At 42.6% G+C, this 16,140-nt stretch overlaps 1 protein-coding gene across 2 annotated transcripts in view; it reads right to left on the reverse strand.

Moving 5' to 3' along the window:
* Positions 1 to 8,150: 8,150 nt before the first annotated feature.
* The window catches only part of EPM2A (EPM2A glucan phosphatase, laforin), a 101,307-nt gene continuing 93,317 nt past the window's right edge, over positions 8,151 to 16,140 (reverse strand). For both annotated transcript variants that reach the window (XM_060188723.1, XM_007517845.3), the window contains one exon: positions 8,151 to 9,127. In XM_060188723.1, coding sequence (XP_060044706.1) covers positions 8,926 to 9,127 — 202 coding nt within the window. In that variant the 3' untranslated portion in view covers positions 8,151 to 8,925. The remainder of the gene's footprint in view (positions 9,128 to 16,140) is intronic.

Raw genomic sequence — 16,140 nt, forward strand, 5'->3', positions numbered from 1 at the left:
ATTAACTAATTTTTAGTGTAAAAGCTGCTGGAATGATGGTGTAAGAAATAAATTCTAAAAACCAAAGTGTTTTACCTTTTGCCCCCATGATTTCTCCCATTACTACTGGTATAAGAAAAGGTATCTTCATCAGTCTCCTCTCATCTTCGGACAGAGGTTGTATTATTTTGTTTTTCCACCAAAATTATCCCAGGAACTCCAATGCCTACACTATGAATCCACCACTCCTGGCTGCCATTTTTCCCCCTTTTTTCTTTTTGATAGAGAAAGAGAAATTGGGAGGGATGGAGGAAGGGAGAAGATGGTGCTAGAGAGAGAGAGAGAGAGAGAACTACAGGAAGACTTTACCACTTGGAAAGTTTCTGCCTATAGGTGGACACTGGGGGCTTAGACCTAGGTCCCTGCACATGGGAATGTGGGCACTCAACCAAGTACATCACCACCCAAGATCCCAGGGGTGCTCTTTTTTCCTAGCAGTTATATCAGTTTGGTCAGTGTGTTCCATAGAATTGGTCCTTTTCCTACTGTAGTCTTATACTAACAACAGGCAAATAGGTCCTTTGCATCAGTGTTTATCCTGAGAACATAACCTTGTCTCTAACCTGGGGTAATTTTTATTTTTTTTAATTTTTTATATTTATTTATTCTCTTTTGTTGCTCTTGTTTTTTATTGTAGTTATTATTGTTGTTGTTGTTGTTTATGTCGTTGTAGTGGATAGAACAGAGAGAAATGGAGAGAGGAGGGGAAGACAGAGAGGGAGAAAGACAGACACCTGCAGACCTGCTTCACTGCCTGTGAAGTGACTCCCCTGCAGGTGGGGAGCTGGGGGGCTTGAACGGGATCCTTATGTTGGCCCCTGTGCTTTGCACCACATGTGCTTAACCTGCTGCACAACCACCCGACTAGGTTTCTATAGCTATCCCTACCTTCTCATTCCTCCTATTGTCTCTATAAAACACCTGATCTTTTTTTTTTTTTCCTTTTGGAAACATCGTTGTTCTGTGTCTTTTCTAATTTTTATAATTTTTTCCACTTAACTCTAATTTCTATTAATTTAAAATTTTTCTATTATCTTAATTTATTGGCTAGAGACAGCCATAAATCAAGAGAAAAGGGGGTGATAGAAATGAAAGACAGAGAGACACCTGTAGCCCTGCTTCACCAATCACAAAGCTTTCCTTCTGTGGGTGAGGATTGGGGGGGTCCTTGTGCATTATAACATGTACACTCAATCAGGTGCACCACCATCTAGCCACTCCATCAATCTTTTAATTTCTTATTAGTGATTTAATAATGGTTGACAAGATTGTGTATAAGAGAAATACAATTCCCACCACCAGATTTCCATATACATTCCCATCCACCAGAACGTTCTCTATTCTTTATCCCTCTGAGAATATTGGACCAAAGATCTTCATGTGGAGCAGAAGGTGGAAGGTCTGGCTTCTGTAATTGCTTCTCCACTGGACATGAGTATTGGCAGGTGGCTGCATACCCCCAGCCTGTTTCTGTCTTTCCATAGTGGGGCAGGGCTCTGGAGGAGGCAAAGTTCCAGGACACATTGGTGAGATCATCTGCCCAGGGAAGTCAGGTTGGCTTCATGGTAGCATCTGCAATTTGGTGACTGAAAAGCACTGAGATATAAAACAGGAACCTACAGGTAAAAGTCTAGCAGATGAAATTTGAGGTCTTCATATTGGAAGGAGCTAGTAAGTCATTTTTTTTTTCATGGACAACTCTCTGCTTTCATGAATTCTACATCTCTTCAATGACACAATTAATCTCCTGTCCTCTCTAACTTATCCTGTCCATCTGACCCACAATTTCAGGTTTTTTTTATTTTGTTCTGTTATCTTAATTTATTTATTGGTTAGAGTCACAGACAGAAATCTAGAGGGAAGGGGGTAATAGAGAAAGAAAGAAACAGAGAGACACCTGCAACACTGCTTCACCATTCACAATGTTTTCCCCCTGCAGGTGGGGACTGGGGATGTGTACAAGGTCCTTGCGCATGGTAAGTGTACGTTCAAGCAAGTGCAACACCAACAACCCCCTAATCCACAGTTTAAAAACTTTTCATCTGAAGAATTATTTTATGTCTCTGAATCTTAGTTTGCTCTTCTGTAAAATAAGAGAAGTGGATTAGTTTATCTCTAAGAATATTTTCAGTTTTAATTTTTGGTCAACCAGACTTTTTTATTATTTTTGGCTAGTTCTCATTTCTTATCTAATTTGTCTTCAAATATTTAACTTCACTAAAGGTTCCAAAGTCCTAGTCATGATTTCTTATCTGGCTGAGCTTCACTGACGGGAGACAGACGACCCGGGACTCATGGATGGGTGATACGCAGTATCTGTTCATTCATGTAGAATGCAGCACAATCCAAGCCAAACTAAACTAAACTAAATTAATATACTTGCCAAGTAGGGTGTAAACAGGCTGTGACATAGAGAGGGTGGAGCGAAAAGTGACTGGTGCAAATCAGGGTGCACTACGAGAGGGGGCAGAGCAAAAACACATCATGAACCAGTGGGGATTAAACCAATGCCCTGCAGTGGTTATGTAAATAGAATACAGTGGTGATGTAAATAGAATACAGTGTTAAGCAGGGGATATTAAACAAATGAAACAGAAGGGGTTTTTAGAAGCAGAATTAGAAGCATGCCAACAATTCCCCCTTTCTTTTTAACTAATGGCCATAGTATCAGGAGTGTGGGGTGAACAGAAACCTATATCATACAGGCGTTTTCAAAAGAACTGGCATATGACATGGAGGAACAAAATAGGAGAGCAGCAGGAACCAGTGTGATGCCAAGGGGAGGCCTGAGGGGGCGTTTTCTGCCTCAAAGGGCAAGGCCTAGCAGGCGAAAGGGCGTTTTTTGCCTCTGGGGGCATCCATTGCCTCAAAAGGGCGTTTTCTGCCTCTGTGGGCGTGACCTAGTAAGGAGGGGGGGATTTCCTGTCTCTGTGGGCAGAGCGTGGAGGCGAAGGTACATGGCCTATAAAGTCCCAAGGCAGCTGGCTGCAGTCAGTCTTTGTGAAACCCAGCAGCGTAAAGGGAAACTGCTGTAAAGTTATGTAAAGTGTCCAAGAGGTGTACCAGTAAGTCCGATGGAAGTATCAGTACAAAGTAGCTGACCACGGAAGAAAATGCCACGGGATGAAATGCTGCACGTCTGTCTCAATGAGGAATGTCAGCCACCAGAATTCTGCTTTTCTGTAGAGAGTGAGCTTTGGAGTCTGTGAATCTGTTTCTTCAGGTCATGCCAGGTCACATCATTGGTTTTCGGGGGTGTGTTGTAGTCATTCCATCTTGTAGGCAATGTCAGAGAACAGGGGTCCAAATGGATTTCCAGGAATTCCATTTGAGTAGATGCTTTTTCATATGAAGACTTGACAGTTGAAATTCACTTACTTGTCAAACAAAACTTGTACCAGATTAGAAGTTTACTATAATTGATAACTCCTTTATAATTGGAAGTCTTTTCTAGTATGATTTTAAGGTTGTTTAAACAGTTTAAACTCAATAAAATGTGGAAAGGTAAACAGAAGAACCACGGTTAGAAGCCTCAGGCATGAGATCATTAACATAATCATTGCACTATCTGCCCCGCCCATAACTCATACTGTTTTCAGGATTAAACGTTTCAGATTTATGCCAAGACATAAAAAAGAAATCAAAGGAGGAAAAAACTATTTTTTGAATTGTTTCTGGATGTCTCTAGAAATCATGGCTGCGCCCAGCATTTTTTTTAAGTCAATGTCATACAAAAATTCAGTCATTTAAATCACTCTCATGAAACAGATCTCACCATGTAGCATCATGAGTCTCCAGAGGGCGCCTTAGTCCAAAAAGCTCCTCGAAATTCCATTTAGGGTGCTTCTGACTGTTCCTGCTGGATTGCTTCAGGCACCCATTTTTAAAAGTGTCTTCCCATCGAAGAAAGAATCCAATCAGGAGAGTAGAACTAACCACATGTCTCCATTCTTGGGGACTTCCAGGGTACTCAAGAATGCTCCTCAAATTAGAGTAGCCCTTCTCCATGGGACACATGTGAGAAGAAGTCCAGAAAGTCCCAGGGGAAATCTCCATGCATATCCCAAGGTCTACTATCACGGTCATAAAGAACCAAATTGTGGCCCGGAGCAAAATGTAGTCCTTCTCCTCAGGAAACATGGGACAGGGAATCCAGAAAGTCCAAGGAGAAATCTCCATGCATCTCCCAAGCTCTATGATTAGGGTCACAAGAAACCAAAGTTCCTGGTCAGGGATCCAAAGCGTGGCCCAGAGCAAAATGTTCCAGAGACAGAGTAACTGTCTCATGATGAAACAGTAGAGGCTTTGGCAAACCTCTTCATAAGTAGAAAGGCAACCCATGGTGGATGGGTAGCCAGGTTTACTTATCTGGGGGATGGGCGGGTTAGGTCCCACGTCGGTGCCAGTCCCTGTTCGGGTGCCATTATGTTGGGCTGGCTTCGCAGGCGGAGACAGATGACCAGGGACTCATGGCTGGGCTGTATGCAGTATCTCTTTATTCATGTAGAACGCAGTGCAATCCAAGCCAAACTAAACTAATATACTTGCCAAGTAGGGTGTAAACAGGATGTGACATAGAGAGGGTGGAGCAAAAAGTGACTGGTGCAAATCAGGGTGTACTACGAGAGGGGGCAGAGCAAAAACACATCATGAACCAGTGGGGATTAAACCAATGCCCTGCAGTGGTTATGTAAATAGAATACAGTGGTGATGTAAATAGAATACAGTGTTAAGCAGGGGATATTAAACCAATGAAACAGAAGGGGTTTTTAGAAGCAGAATTAGAAGCATACCAACAATTTCTCATCATAATTTCTTAGAATAAACCAAGTGGTTTTCCTCTACATCCTGATATTGACCAAGAACATTGGGGAGGGGAAGGAGAGGAATGGGATTCTACACGAGTATAAAATCAAGATTTAAAACTGAGAGATGTGCATAATGGTCATGTAGAGACTCTTACTCTTGAGGCTTCAATGTCTCAGGTTCATGGTGACTTCAATACCCCATCTTGAATGGAGCTCAAAGATATTATGTAAAGTGAGATAAGTCAGAAACAAAAGGATGAATATGGGAGGATCTCATTCATAGACAGAAGTTGAAAAACACGATCAGAAGAGAAAACTAAACAGAACTTGGACTGGAGTTGGTGTATTGCACCAAAGTAAAAGACTCTGGTGGTATTGGTGGGGGATGGTTCAGGTCCTAGCACATGATGGGAGAGGAGGGCCTAGTGGAGGTTGTATTGTTATGTGGAAAACTAGGAGATGTTATGCATGTACCAACTATTGTATTTTACTATTGTTTACTATAAACCAAAAATCCCCCAATAAAAGAAATTATTAAAAAAATCAAATGACGGGCTGGCTAGCTTCATAGGTGGGAGACAGACGACCAGGGACTCATGGCTGAGCTGGGAACACAGTTCAATCTTTATTGATGAGCGGGGATGCACTTCAACAATCTAATCTCTTCTAATCTCTCTTCAATAGAAAGCCCTGTCTTTTATATCTCCTGAGGCGGAAGTGTCAGGAAGAGGAAGTACGTAGGATGGGGGGAGGGAGAAGGAAAATTGCGCTAGAACCAATGGAGACTAAACCAATGAAAACAATGATTGTGTAAATAGACCATGGCTTCAAGCAATGCAACAGAAGGGGTTTTAGAAGCAGAATTTAGAAGCATACCAACAATCAAAAGACTGTTCAAGTCTAAGGGAAAGCATTCATTTAGACACTGTTTTACAGTGAGTATGATTTTATGATATTCTTTAAGAAGTCTGTGACTGGAAAGTTTTGTTCATGTCAGTGACAAGGAGCTAATAAGGCATTATCTGCTTTGATTTTCGGTGACACTCCTGAAATTTTGATCCTCAATTCTTTGTGATGTCTTCACTTTTGACTTAGTCAGTTAATGAGAAAGTAACAGTGACAAGGAAGAAACCATTTCATGAAGCTGGCTGCCTCCTTAATAAATAAGGAAGCACAATTTGTTCTGATTTGTGGACTAAACAAATATTTTCAAAAGGTCCTGTATACAGAAGTCATTTTAATGTCTTTATTTAGCAAAAATTCTGGGTGATTTTGAAGTACAGTAGACACTCCATTCATTAGGAATGAAAATGATTATTCTAAAATATTCTTCACTAGCCCTACTTTTTTTTTTGTTAACACAATGAAAAGAGGAATTTCTACCCCAAAAGTCTTTTTTAAATGGAAATTCACACTGGACTTCTTAGATATGGAGGAAATTCACACATAAGCATAAGTATTTGGAAATATTCCACTTGTGAGATAAAATGTTATGTATAACACTCGGACTGTAAATAGGTTGCCTGAAAACAATAATGAGTTATCTCTAACTATCTTCAGAAAAGAGAAACTGCACAGTTTTCATACCTTATCTATAAATTTAACTTAAAATTGCAGAGGAACTTTATTCCTGTCTGACCTTTTATACCCAATTCAAATATCTCCCCTGAATTAGAGCATCATGAGATCACTCACTCCCTCCTCTAAAGTCTGCTAGAGCTTACTTCATGGTCTTTGTGTCCACTATACTTCCTAAATCAGTCTCTTCCACCTACCACCTATCTATCTATCTATCTATCTATCTATCTATCTATCTATCTATCTACCTATAGGTAATTGTGGAAGATAAGGAGCCAGAAGGTAAAGGACAAATGTAGTTAATTGGAAAAGATATGGACTTTTCAACTCTTTTTTGTATCTCCTTTATTTACTCACCCTTTGACATTGACGAGTTGACTTAGTCTCTCAGAGTGCTAGTTTCCTCATCTAAATAATGGAGAGAATGAATTCTCCTTTAAAGGATATTGTGAATATTAAACTGTATAAGACAGTGAAACTGGGTAGGGTGGTGGCCAAGCCAATATGGCGCAGGTGTTACAATGCTCAAGGATCCAGGATCAAGCACTCAGTTCTCACTTACAGAGGGAAAGTTTCCCAAGAGTAAAGCAGTGCTGCGGGGGGGAGGGGGTGTCTCTTTTTCTTTCTTCCTCTCTATTCCCTCCTACTCTATTGATTTCTCTCGGTCTCTCTCTATCCAATAAACAAATAAAATATATATTTTAAATTTTTTATATTAATTTATTTATTATCCCTTTTGTTGCCCTTGCTTTTTTTATTGTTGTTGTAGTTATTATTGTTGTTTTTGATGTCATCATTGTTGGACAGGACAGAGAGAAATGGAGAGAGGAGGTGAAGACAGAGAGGGGGAGAGAAAGACAGACACCTGCAGACCTGCTTGTGAAGCCCCTGTGAAGCGACTCCCCTGCAGGTGGGGAGCCGGGGGCTCGGACCAGGATCCTTATGCCAGTCCTTGCACTTTGTACCATGTGCGCTTAACCCACTGCACTACTGCCCAGCTCTCATAAAATATTTTTAGTTGCGAAACACTTAGGACAGAAGAAGAAGCACCTTCCTCTAGCAAATTATTCATAGTTCAATCCCACATTGCAGCTGATGGAACATGAGGATTTTTTGAAGTTGCAGGTTTTCTGAAAGCACTGTCTTGTTCATTTGTGTATATTCTTTTGACCCCATGGTGAAAATCTGCATGTTTTGGAGAAACAGAACTGTGCATTGTAAAATTGAAGACTGAACCAGATTTATCTCTGTACTGTGGGAGAAGAACGTATGAATTTGGTTTGGGGGGGGCCTTTTGATAATACACTATTATCTCAGAAGTACATACAGCTTTGGCTGCCTTGACCTTGAGATAGTCTATCGTGTTTTAAATGAGGTTCTACACAATTTAACTGTTGTTCTAATTTTCATGGCACATGATCAGAGCACTGTTTCCTTTCTCATTGTGGGGACTTCTACAGAAATATTGAACTTACTCTGAGAGCAAAATCAAATTCACCACAGTATGCCTGAAAACCAAAGCACTGAGTCAAATAAATGTGTTATAAACTGTTCTTGACTGGCACAGAGACCTCTGGAAAGCTATTCTTGCTCGTTAAACATCAATTAAAACAAATAGATAAATAATAGCTTGACTTAGGGCATCATAGAGGGTTGTAGGAACATATGGGAGTGATTGATACTTTGGAATAAGAGCAATAACAGTGAAAAAAAAGACAAAAGCACAGTTTTAAAGTCTTTATTTTCTGGTAATATTGAACACTTTCTTTGTCAGAGTCAAGTTTTTTTTTTAATAGTGGTTTAATGATGATTAACAAGATTGTAAGATCACAGGGGGGACAATTCCACACAGTTCCCACCACCAGAGCTCCGTGTCCCAGCTTCTCCATTGGAAGCTTCCTTTTCCTTTATCCCCCTCTGGCCATATGGACCAAAATTCTTTTTAGGTGGGAGCTCTGGTCAGAATCCAGGTTTCTACCCTACTTCTTTCTCTGACAATTGACATCTCTCTTTTTTTATGACTTCATTTCAGTTTGGCAGATGTGCATCCGTGTATGAGCACAGGTGAAGAAATTCACCTCCCTCTCTGTTTGCATGCCAATCTGTAGTGAAGCAACAAAGCACAGCTGTGAATGCAGCCCACAGCTAAGGCAGCGTCCATAAAGCAAAGGGGACAGGAGCGCTCTGCCTGAGGACACACGCTGCTTCTCTTGCGTGGTGGTAAAACAACATTGCAAGGACAACACTGCAAGGTCTACATGCTCAGCGTTTCTTGTTGTCACAGTTCCCTGCCTCAAATTTTCCAAAGACACAGCTCAGTCCAAGTGTAACAGAAAGTCAGCTCCACGGGCCACACAATCTTTTCAGTGCCTTCTAAGGAAATCCAGGAAGAGGGTGGTGGGCATGAGGGGGCAGACCACCCACCTATATGTTGCATATGGATGAACGAACCTTTCCAAACTTCTGGAAAAAATCTTCTTCTGCCCGGGCTAAGGCGTCTTCATCGATGTACACGGCCGGTCTTTTGGCCATAACGAAGTACTGCACCTTCCTGAGCTTCCAGCCCAGCACATAAGAGAGCCAGCCACACACAGCAGCAGTGGAGCGGCCCACACCGGCGTTGCAGTGGACATAAACCGTGTGCCCATTTTCCAGCAGCGAGTGGAGGAGACAGACTGCCTGGGGCAGCATCTGAATTCGGCCTGGGGTTGAGAAAACACAACACACACACACACACACACACACACACACACACACAGAGGAATCATGAAACTTCCATTATTATTGTCACTAATAAACGTTCTTCTGGCTTAAATCTCCCACCTTCTGCCCCCCAAAAGGAATTCTGGTTCATACGCCCAGAGGGGGAGAAGTATTGGGGAAAGATGACCAGAGGGCTCTGAACTCCAACTCCATGGGGACTCGGAGAGAGAAGAGGGGAAAAGGACATTTGGAAGTAGTCACAGGTGTACGTGTGACTTAGAAAAGAAAGCAAGGGTGTTGTTGTGGTGGTGGTCAGGTGCCCTTAGACACTTTGCACAAAAGTGCAAAAGTGCTGCTATATTTCTCAAACACTGACTGCAGCCAGTTGCCTTTGGGACTCTAGGCCGTTCCCCGCCCCCATGCTATAAAATGCCCGTCGAGGCAAGTACGCCCCCCAGAGGCAGGAAATTTTTTTTTTAAGCTGATAAAGTTTTGCCCACAGAGGCAAAAAAATGGCCCCCTCAGGCCCTCCCTTGGCAGCACACTGGTTCTTGTTACTTGCTTACATGTTTCTCCATGTTTGTGCCAGTTTCCTTTTTGAAAATGCTTGTATGATATAGGTTTCTGTTCACCCCACACCCCTGATACTGTGGTCATTTAGTTAAAAACAGAAGGGGGAATTGTTGGTATGTTCCCTTCCCCCCGACCTCTGAGAAGAATTGTTTTGCCCCTTGCTAGTTTCGTGCCCCGCTTTCTCCCTGCCCCCTATGCTAAGGACGGGCAGAGTCCCAGCAGCAGCTGGGGAGAGAGGATGATGGAGAAAAAGCACATAGTGTGGTGATTTGCCCGTTCGTGAATAAAGATTAAACTGCGTTCTCAGCCCAGCCGTGTGTCTCTGGTCGTCTCTGTTACCCGTCCATGAAGCCAGCCCGGATAAATCAACACAAGGGGGGTCGGGCGGTAGTGCAGTGGGTTAAGCACACGCATGTGGCACAAAGTGCAAGGACCGGAATAATGATCCAAGTTTGAGGCCCCGGCTCCCCACCTGCAGGGGAGTCGCTGCACAGGTAGTGAAGCAGGTCTGCAGATGTTTGTCTTTCTCTCCCCCTCTCTGTCTTCCCCTCCTCTCTCCATTTCTCTCTGCCCTATCTAACAACAACATCAATAACAACAATAATAATAACCACTACAACCATAAAACAACAAGGACAACAAAAAGGGGAAAAATAGCCTCCAGGAGCAGTGGATTCAAGGTGCAGGCACTGAGCCCAAGCAGTAACCTTGGAGAAAAAAAAAAAGAATAAAAGAAGGCAGGGACGTAGGGGAAAAAAAGGGACAAATACATATAAATATAGGCAGATCGTTATAGAAATAATAGTCAACCCCTATATGTGACCTTGGAAGGACTGCTGTAGCTTCTAATAGAGGGATAGGAAACAGGATCCTGGGTTTGGGAAAGATGCAGAATTAGACCTCTGTCATCTAGTTCTGTGGATCAATATGAAATCACCAATAACGTTAAAATAAGTGAATCCATTGCAAAAACTAACTAAATAAATGAAAAGTAAAAAAACAATAATTCTTCTGAATCTCCATGAATCATAGTGACATTGGGGAAGTGGGGGGGAGGGGTATTGGATTTTGCTTCTTACAAAATTTTGAAGGAAAAGGCGAGACTTTGAAATTCTCATAATAATAGTAAAATAGAGCATTACAGAGGCAGTGGGTCAGCTCTGAACCACCTCTTGATTTTTTGCTGCTCCTCTGAATAACTTCTGCATGGGTGAAAATTTCCCTCGAAAGAAAAATCCAGTCCCAGCTTCAGAAGGATGGATTTTTATCTCTGCCAGTAGGGTGTGTAAAGGTGGAGCAGAGGTTTAGAGAACTTCAGAAAGATTCTTAGTTTGCTTGAACTCAACAGGATTCCAGATAAATGTAAAACACAGAACTCGTTCAGATTGCTTAAAGGAGTCAATCTCACTCAATCTATATTATTTATCATTTGGCCAATAAGATTGTGACTTGGGGGTCGGGCGGTAGCACAGAGGGTTAAGCACATGTGGCACAAAGCGCAAGGACCAGCTTAAGGATCCCGGTTCGAGCTCCCGGCTCCCCACCTGCAGGGGAGTCGATCCACAAGTGGTGAAGCAGGTCTGCAAGTGTCTGTCTTTCTCTCCGCCTCTGTCTTCCCCTCCTCTCTCCATTTCTCTTTGTCCTATCCAACAACAATGGCATCAACAACAACAATAATAATAACCACAACAATGATGAAAAAACAAGGGCAACAAAAGGGAAAAATATAGCCTCCAGGAGCAGTGGATTTATGGTGCAGGCCGAGCCCAAGCAAAAACCCTGGAGGCAAATAATGATAATAATAATAATGATTTACAAACTTAGAAGATAACAGGGTAGAACTCTCACCAGAGTTCTGGATCCCCAATCCCTCCATTCTAATCCCTCCATAGAGAAGTTCTCTTAAAGTCACAGATGTGGCTTAACTATTATTTATAAAATTATCTATCCATATTTATATATGTTTGCCCCCCTTCCCCCCCCCCATGGTCACATCTTCTCTTCCTTTCCAAGTCACACCTACACCAATTACTACAACCAAATGTCTCTCCTTTTCCCCCTCTTCTCTCTTTCTCTCTCTCTCTCTCTGAGTCCTGATGGAATTGGGATTCAGAGCCCTCTGGTCATCTTCCCCCTGTCATGTCTCCCCTACTGGGTGTACAGATCAAAATTCTTTTGGGGCTCAGAAGGTGGAAGGTCTGGTTTCTGTCATTGATTCTCCATTGCACATGGGCATTGGCAGGTCGATCCACACCCCTAGCCTATCAGAACACTGTTTTACTTGACTTTACAACTCAAGTTGTCATTATTACCTTCAATTCACATCTGAGGGGGTGGAGGTATCATAGAACTTTGGCCAAAGTTCTACACTCATGATGAATCAAGCCCAGCCAGTAGAACTCCAGAGCCTCTGGTCCTAACCATTGTACTACTATATAGTCCTAACTGTCCTCTGCAAAGTCCTGCTTGCTATCGGCGTGATTTCTCCAATAAGCTTTCTACAAACCGTGAACCTGGCCAGGCTGCATCTTAAAACTCCTGCACCTCAAACTCCTGGGTGCCTCACATCTCTGCTCCATGCTGGAGGGGCACTGTGCCTAAAGATCTTTGTCTGTCTACTTGAGAATCTGTTTCAGAAGGTCTGAGCTATGACATAACCCACTAAAGGATAAAAACAAGGTACCCAGAATCAGGACTTTTAAAACAAAGTCAGTAATTTTTTTATCTTTAGGTTTCATATAAAATTAAATTTGATAAAACTTCTGTTCTAAAATCAACATTTCCTAAAGGAATGAAAAAGACACATCATTTGATGTAAACTATTCCAAATTTTAAATGTGTCTTTCTCTCTCCCTCTCTGTCGTCGCCTCCTCTCTCTATTTCTCTCTGTCCTATCCAACAACAACAACATCAATGACAACAATAATAACTACAACAATAAAACAACAAGGGCAACAGAAGGGAATAAATAAATAAATATTTTTTAAATTATATTAAAAAGGACAACAAATTTTAAATGTGGACAGTTTGGTTAAACCTTGTACAAATAGAACAAAAAAAAAATCTATGATTCTGACTTTGGAATTTAATGGTTCTCTGCTCCTAGTGGATATCCAATAGGCAGCCATTAAGTGCACAAATAAAAGGAAAATAAACTAAATCCAATAACATCAATTTGGTCTCACACATGATTCAACTCCCTAATGTAACTTTTGGTCCACACCTCATCAAGCTGATCAATCCATCCTGGGTGGTTAAAGGCTTCCCGGGAGCAGGCTGTGTAAGCCAGAGGAGAGAAGACAAGGACCGCTGGGCAGCCAGAGAGAAGTTAGAAACTGCATGTAGGGAGGGGGGACCCCACAGATGCCTGAAGTCTAACTCTGATTGACTCTGCAATAACTCACCCCTACCACAACTTCTAGCCTTTCTAACATACATAAGCATTGTCTTTCTTGCTCCAGGAGTAATGAAATGTCAGGGCTCAGTACGACTTTATGGAATTTCTCTTCCTGTGCATTTTTGCAGTGTGATACAGATAAAAGTCATGCGATCTAGAAAGTCCTTTGGCTAAAACCTAGGACTCAGAACCCATAATAACCCAGTTCCAACGCTGTGACTTTTTTTTTGCCAAGCACTTCCATGCCAACTATCTCATTCTATTGCTGTCTTTCTGAATTGTTGTTGTTGTTTTAAATATATTTATTAAAAGAGAAACTTTTCTCTTGTAGTACAGTTCAAAGAAAAAAATGAGAGGAAAATTGAGAGGGGTGGGGGAGAGAGACAGAGAGACACCTGCAGTCCTGCAGTGTGAAGCTTTCCCCCTGCAGGTAGGGACCAGGGGCTTGAACTCCAGTCCTTGTGCACTGAGATGTGAGTGCTTAACCAGGTGCACGACCGCCTGGCCCCATCTTGTTACCCTTCCTAAGGCAGAAATTATTATGCTCATTTTGCAAACGTAGAGACTTATTTGTACTACATGACAGAGCTATTCAGTGGCACCTCTGAGCTTAAGCCCGGGTGTCCTGTGACGAAGGTCAAAGTCTGTGCAAGAGACAGGACTGAATTCTGAGCAAACAGCCGAGAGTCTGACAGCACGGGGCAGCTGAGGACTCTGGGCAAGGACAGACATTTGTCATCAGTGGCGCTGAGCGGACAGAGGGCAGAACACAATCTGTGCATCTGTATGAAGGAAGGATAAGGGAACCTTAGTGAGCAGATTTGTCCTGTTCTTCCAGGAGAGTGCTATGTTTGGGAGATCTTTGTTTACCAGGTAAAAGACACTATCAGAATTAAAAAGAGAGGGAGAGAGAGACAGAGAGAGAGGGAGACAGGGAGAGACAGAGAGAGAGGGAGACAGGGAGAGACAGAGAGAGAGGGAGAGACAGAGAGAGACAAGAGAGGGAGAGAGAAAAAAGGGAGATAGGGAGACAGGGAGAGATAGAGAGAGAGGGAGAGAGAGAGAAAAGGGAGAGAGGGACAGAGAGGGAGAGAGAGAAAAAAGGGAGAGAGGGAAAGAGAGAGGCAGAGAGAGAGGGAGAGAAAGGGGGAGAGGAAGAGGTAGAGAGAGAGAGAGGGAGGGAGAGAGAGAAGGGGGGAGAGAGAAAGAGAGAGGGAAGGAGAGAGAGAGAGAGAGGAGAGAGAAGAAACCTAGAGGACTTGACTTCAGCATATGTGACAAAACAACGTGCCAGCGTGAGGATCCGTACATAGCAAGATTGGCTCTGGCAGGTCTGTGACAACCAGAGGAGCCAGTCAGGCCTGACAAAGGCCTTCTTCCTGGGCTGCCATCTGACTGCATGACGCTACAACTCAGAGGCTTCCCCACAGGCCTGTTCTCTAGAGTTCTGATCATATTCACCTGTGTGCTCACAGTGCCGATATTGGGAGTCACAAGGACTGACTGTGGGTCTAAACTTGCTCTGTTTATCAGGAACGGTCGGTAGATGTTTGACAACTCTCCTGGGACACTGCTGAAGCATTTACATCCTTTGGTTAGTTTGACAGCTTCCACTTCCTGTTCTTGTTTTTTGTTTTCCCCCTAGTGGCAGCTCTTATTTTGTTGTTATTCATGTTATCGAATTTCTTGGAAGAGAAAGATGCCCCGCCATTATAACCCTGAACAGTGATTCCACGCAACCCCAGTGGCTCCTTGGGAAGAGCGATTTTCTTCATGTACCTACTACTCACCTACTAGTTTGTAGGTGCATGAAGCCCACTACTGACTAATCCTGAGGACCTTGGCCATCAGTGTGTGAGGTGGAAAGGGAGCATTACTACAGTTACTTCAACTTCCTTTCTTTTCTCTTACTTTTTTTTTAATATTTACTTATTTATTCCCTTTTGTTGCCCTTATTGCTTTGTTGTTGTAGTCCTTGTTGGATAGGACAGAGAGACATGGAGAGAGGAGGGGAAGACAGAGAGGGGGAGAGAAAGACAGACACCTGCAGACCTGCTTCACCGCCTGTGAAGCGACTGCCCTGCAGGTGGGGAGCCGGGGCTCGAACTGGGATCCTTACAACATTCTTTGCGCCTCAACTTTCTGAGCCTCCTTTCATCTAACCACAAAGGGATACAAATGCTATAAGATCTGAATCCAACAAGTGAAAGTCACATGGTGTTTGTGTTTCCCCATCTGGCTTATTTCCTCAAGGATTCATCCATGTTTTTTGTAAGTGGTAGAATTTTTTTTAATACAGTGTTTCTTTTTTTATTTTTTTTAAACTTATTTCTTTTCTCTTTTGTTGCCCTTGTTTTTTTATTGTTGTTGTAGTTATTATTGTTCTTGTTATCGTCATTGTTAGATAAGACAGAGAGAAATGGAGAGAGGAGGGGCAGACAGAGAGGAGGAGAGAAAGACAGACACCTGCAGACCTGATCACCGCCTGTGAAGCGACTTCCCTGCAGGTGGGGAGCCGGGGGCTCGAACCGGGATTCTTACACTGGTCCTTGTGCTTTGCGCCACTTGTGCTTAACCTGCTGGGCTACCACTCGACTCCTTTAATGCAGTGTTATAATGCAATGTTACGTCAGTAGAAGTAAATCAATCTAAATAAATAAATAAATAAATAAATAAATAAATAGCAAAGAAAGCAAATATCAGAAGATCCTCTGGAAGCCTCAGGCATTCTATCCTAACAATCTTTCTGATTCTGAAAGCAGAGAAACAAGGCTGAAAAGGAGATCATGGAGATTCAACTAAGCTTTTCGCTGCCAATAAAATCTTTTTTTTTTCCTCCCATCCTTGAGAAAAGGCAGAGTTCTTATGTCTAAATGGAGTTTATTTGGGAAAGTGTCACGATGGACAGTTACCAAGCTATTTCCTCCAAATAGTGGGCTAGACCTATACATCCTGTCTGTGATTCCCCAAGTTCTCTACCCCCTCTCACATCCTGAACTCCTGACTCTGGCGAGACACGATACCTCCCCAGCAACTTAGAAT

Source organism: Erinaceus europaeus, chromosome 4 (assembly GCF_950295315.1).
Source record: "Erinaceus europaeus chromosome 4, mEriEur2.1, whole genome shotgun sequence".
In the NCBI taxonomy this organism is placed as follows: domain Eukaryota; kingdom Metazoa; phylum Chordata; class Mammalia; order Eulipotyphla; family Erinaceidae; genus Erinaceus; species Erinaceus europaeus.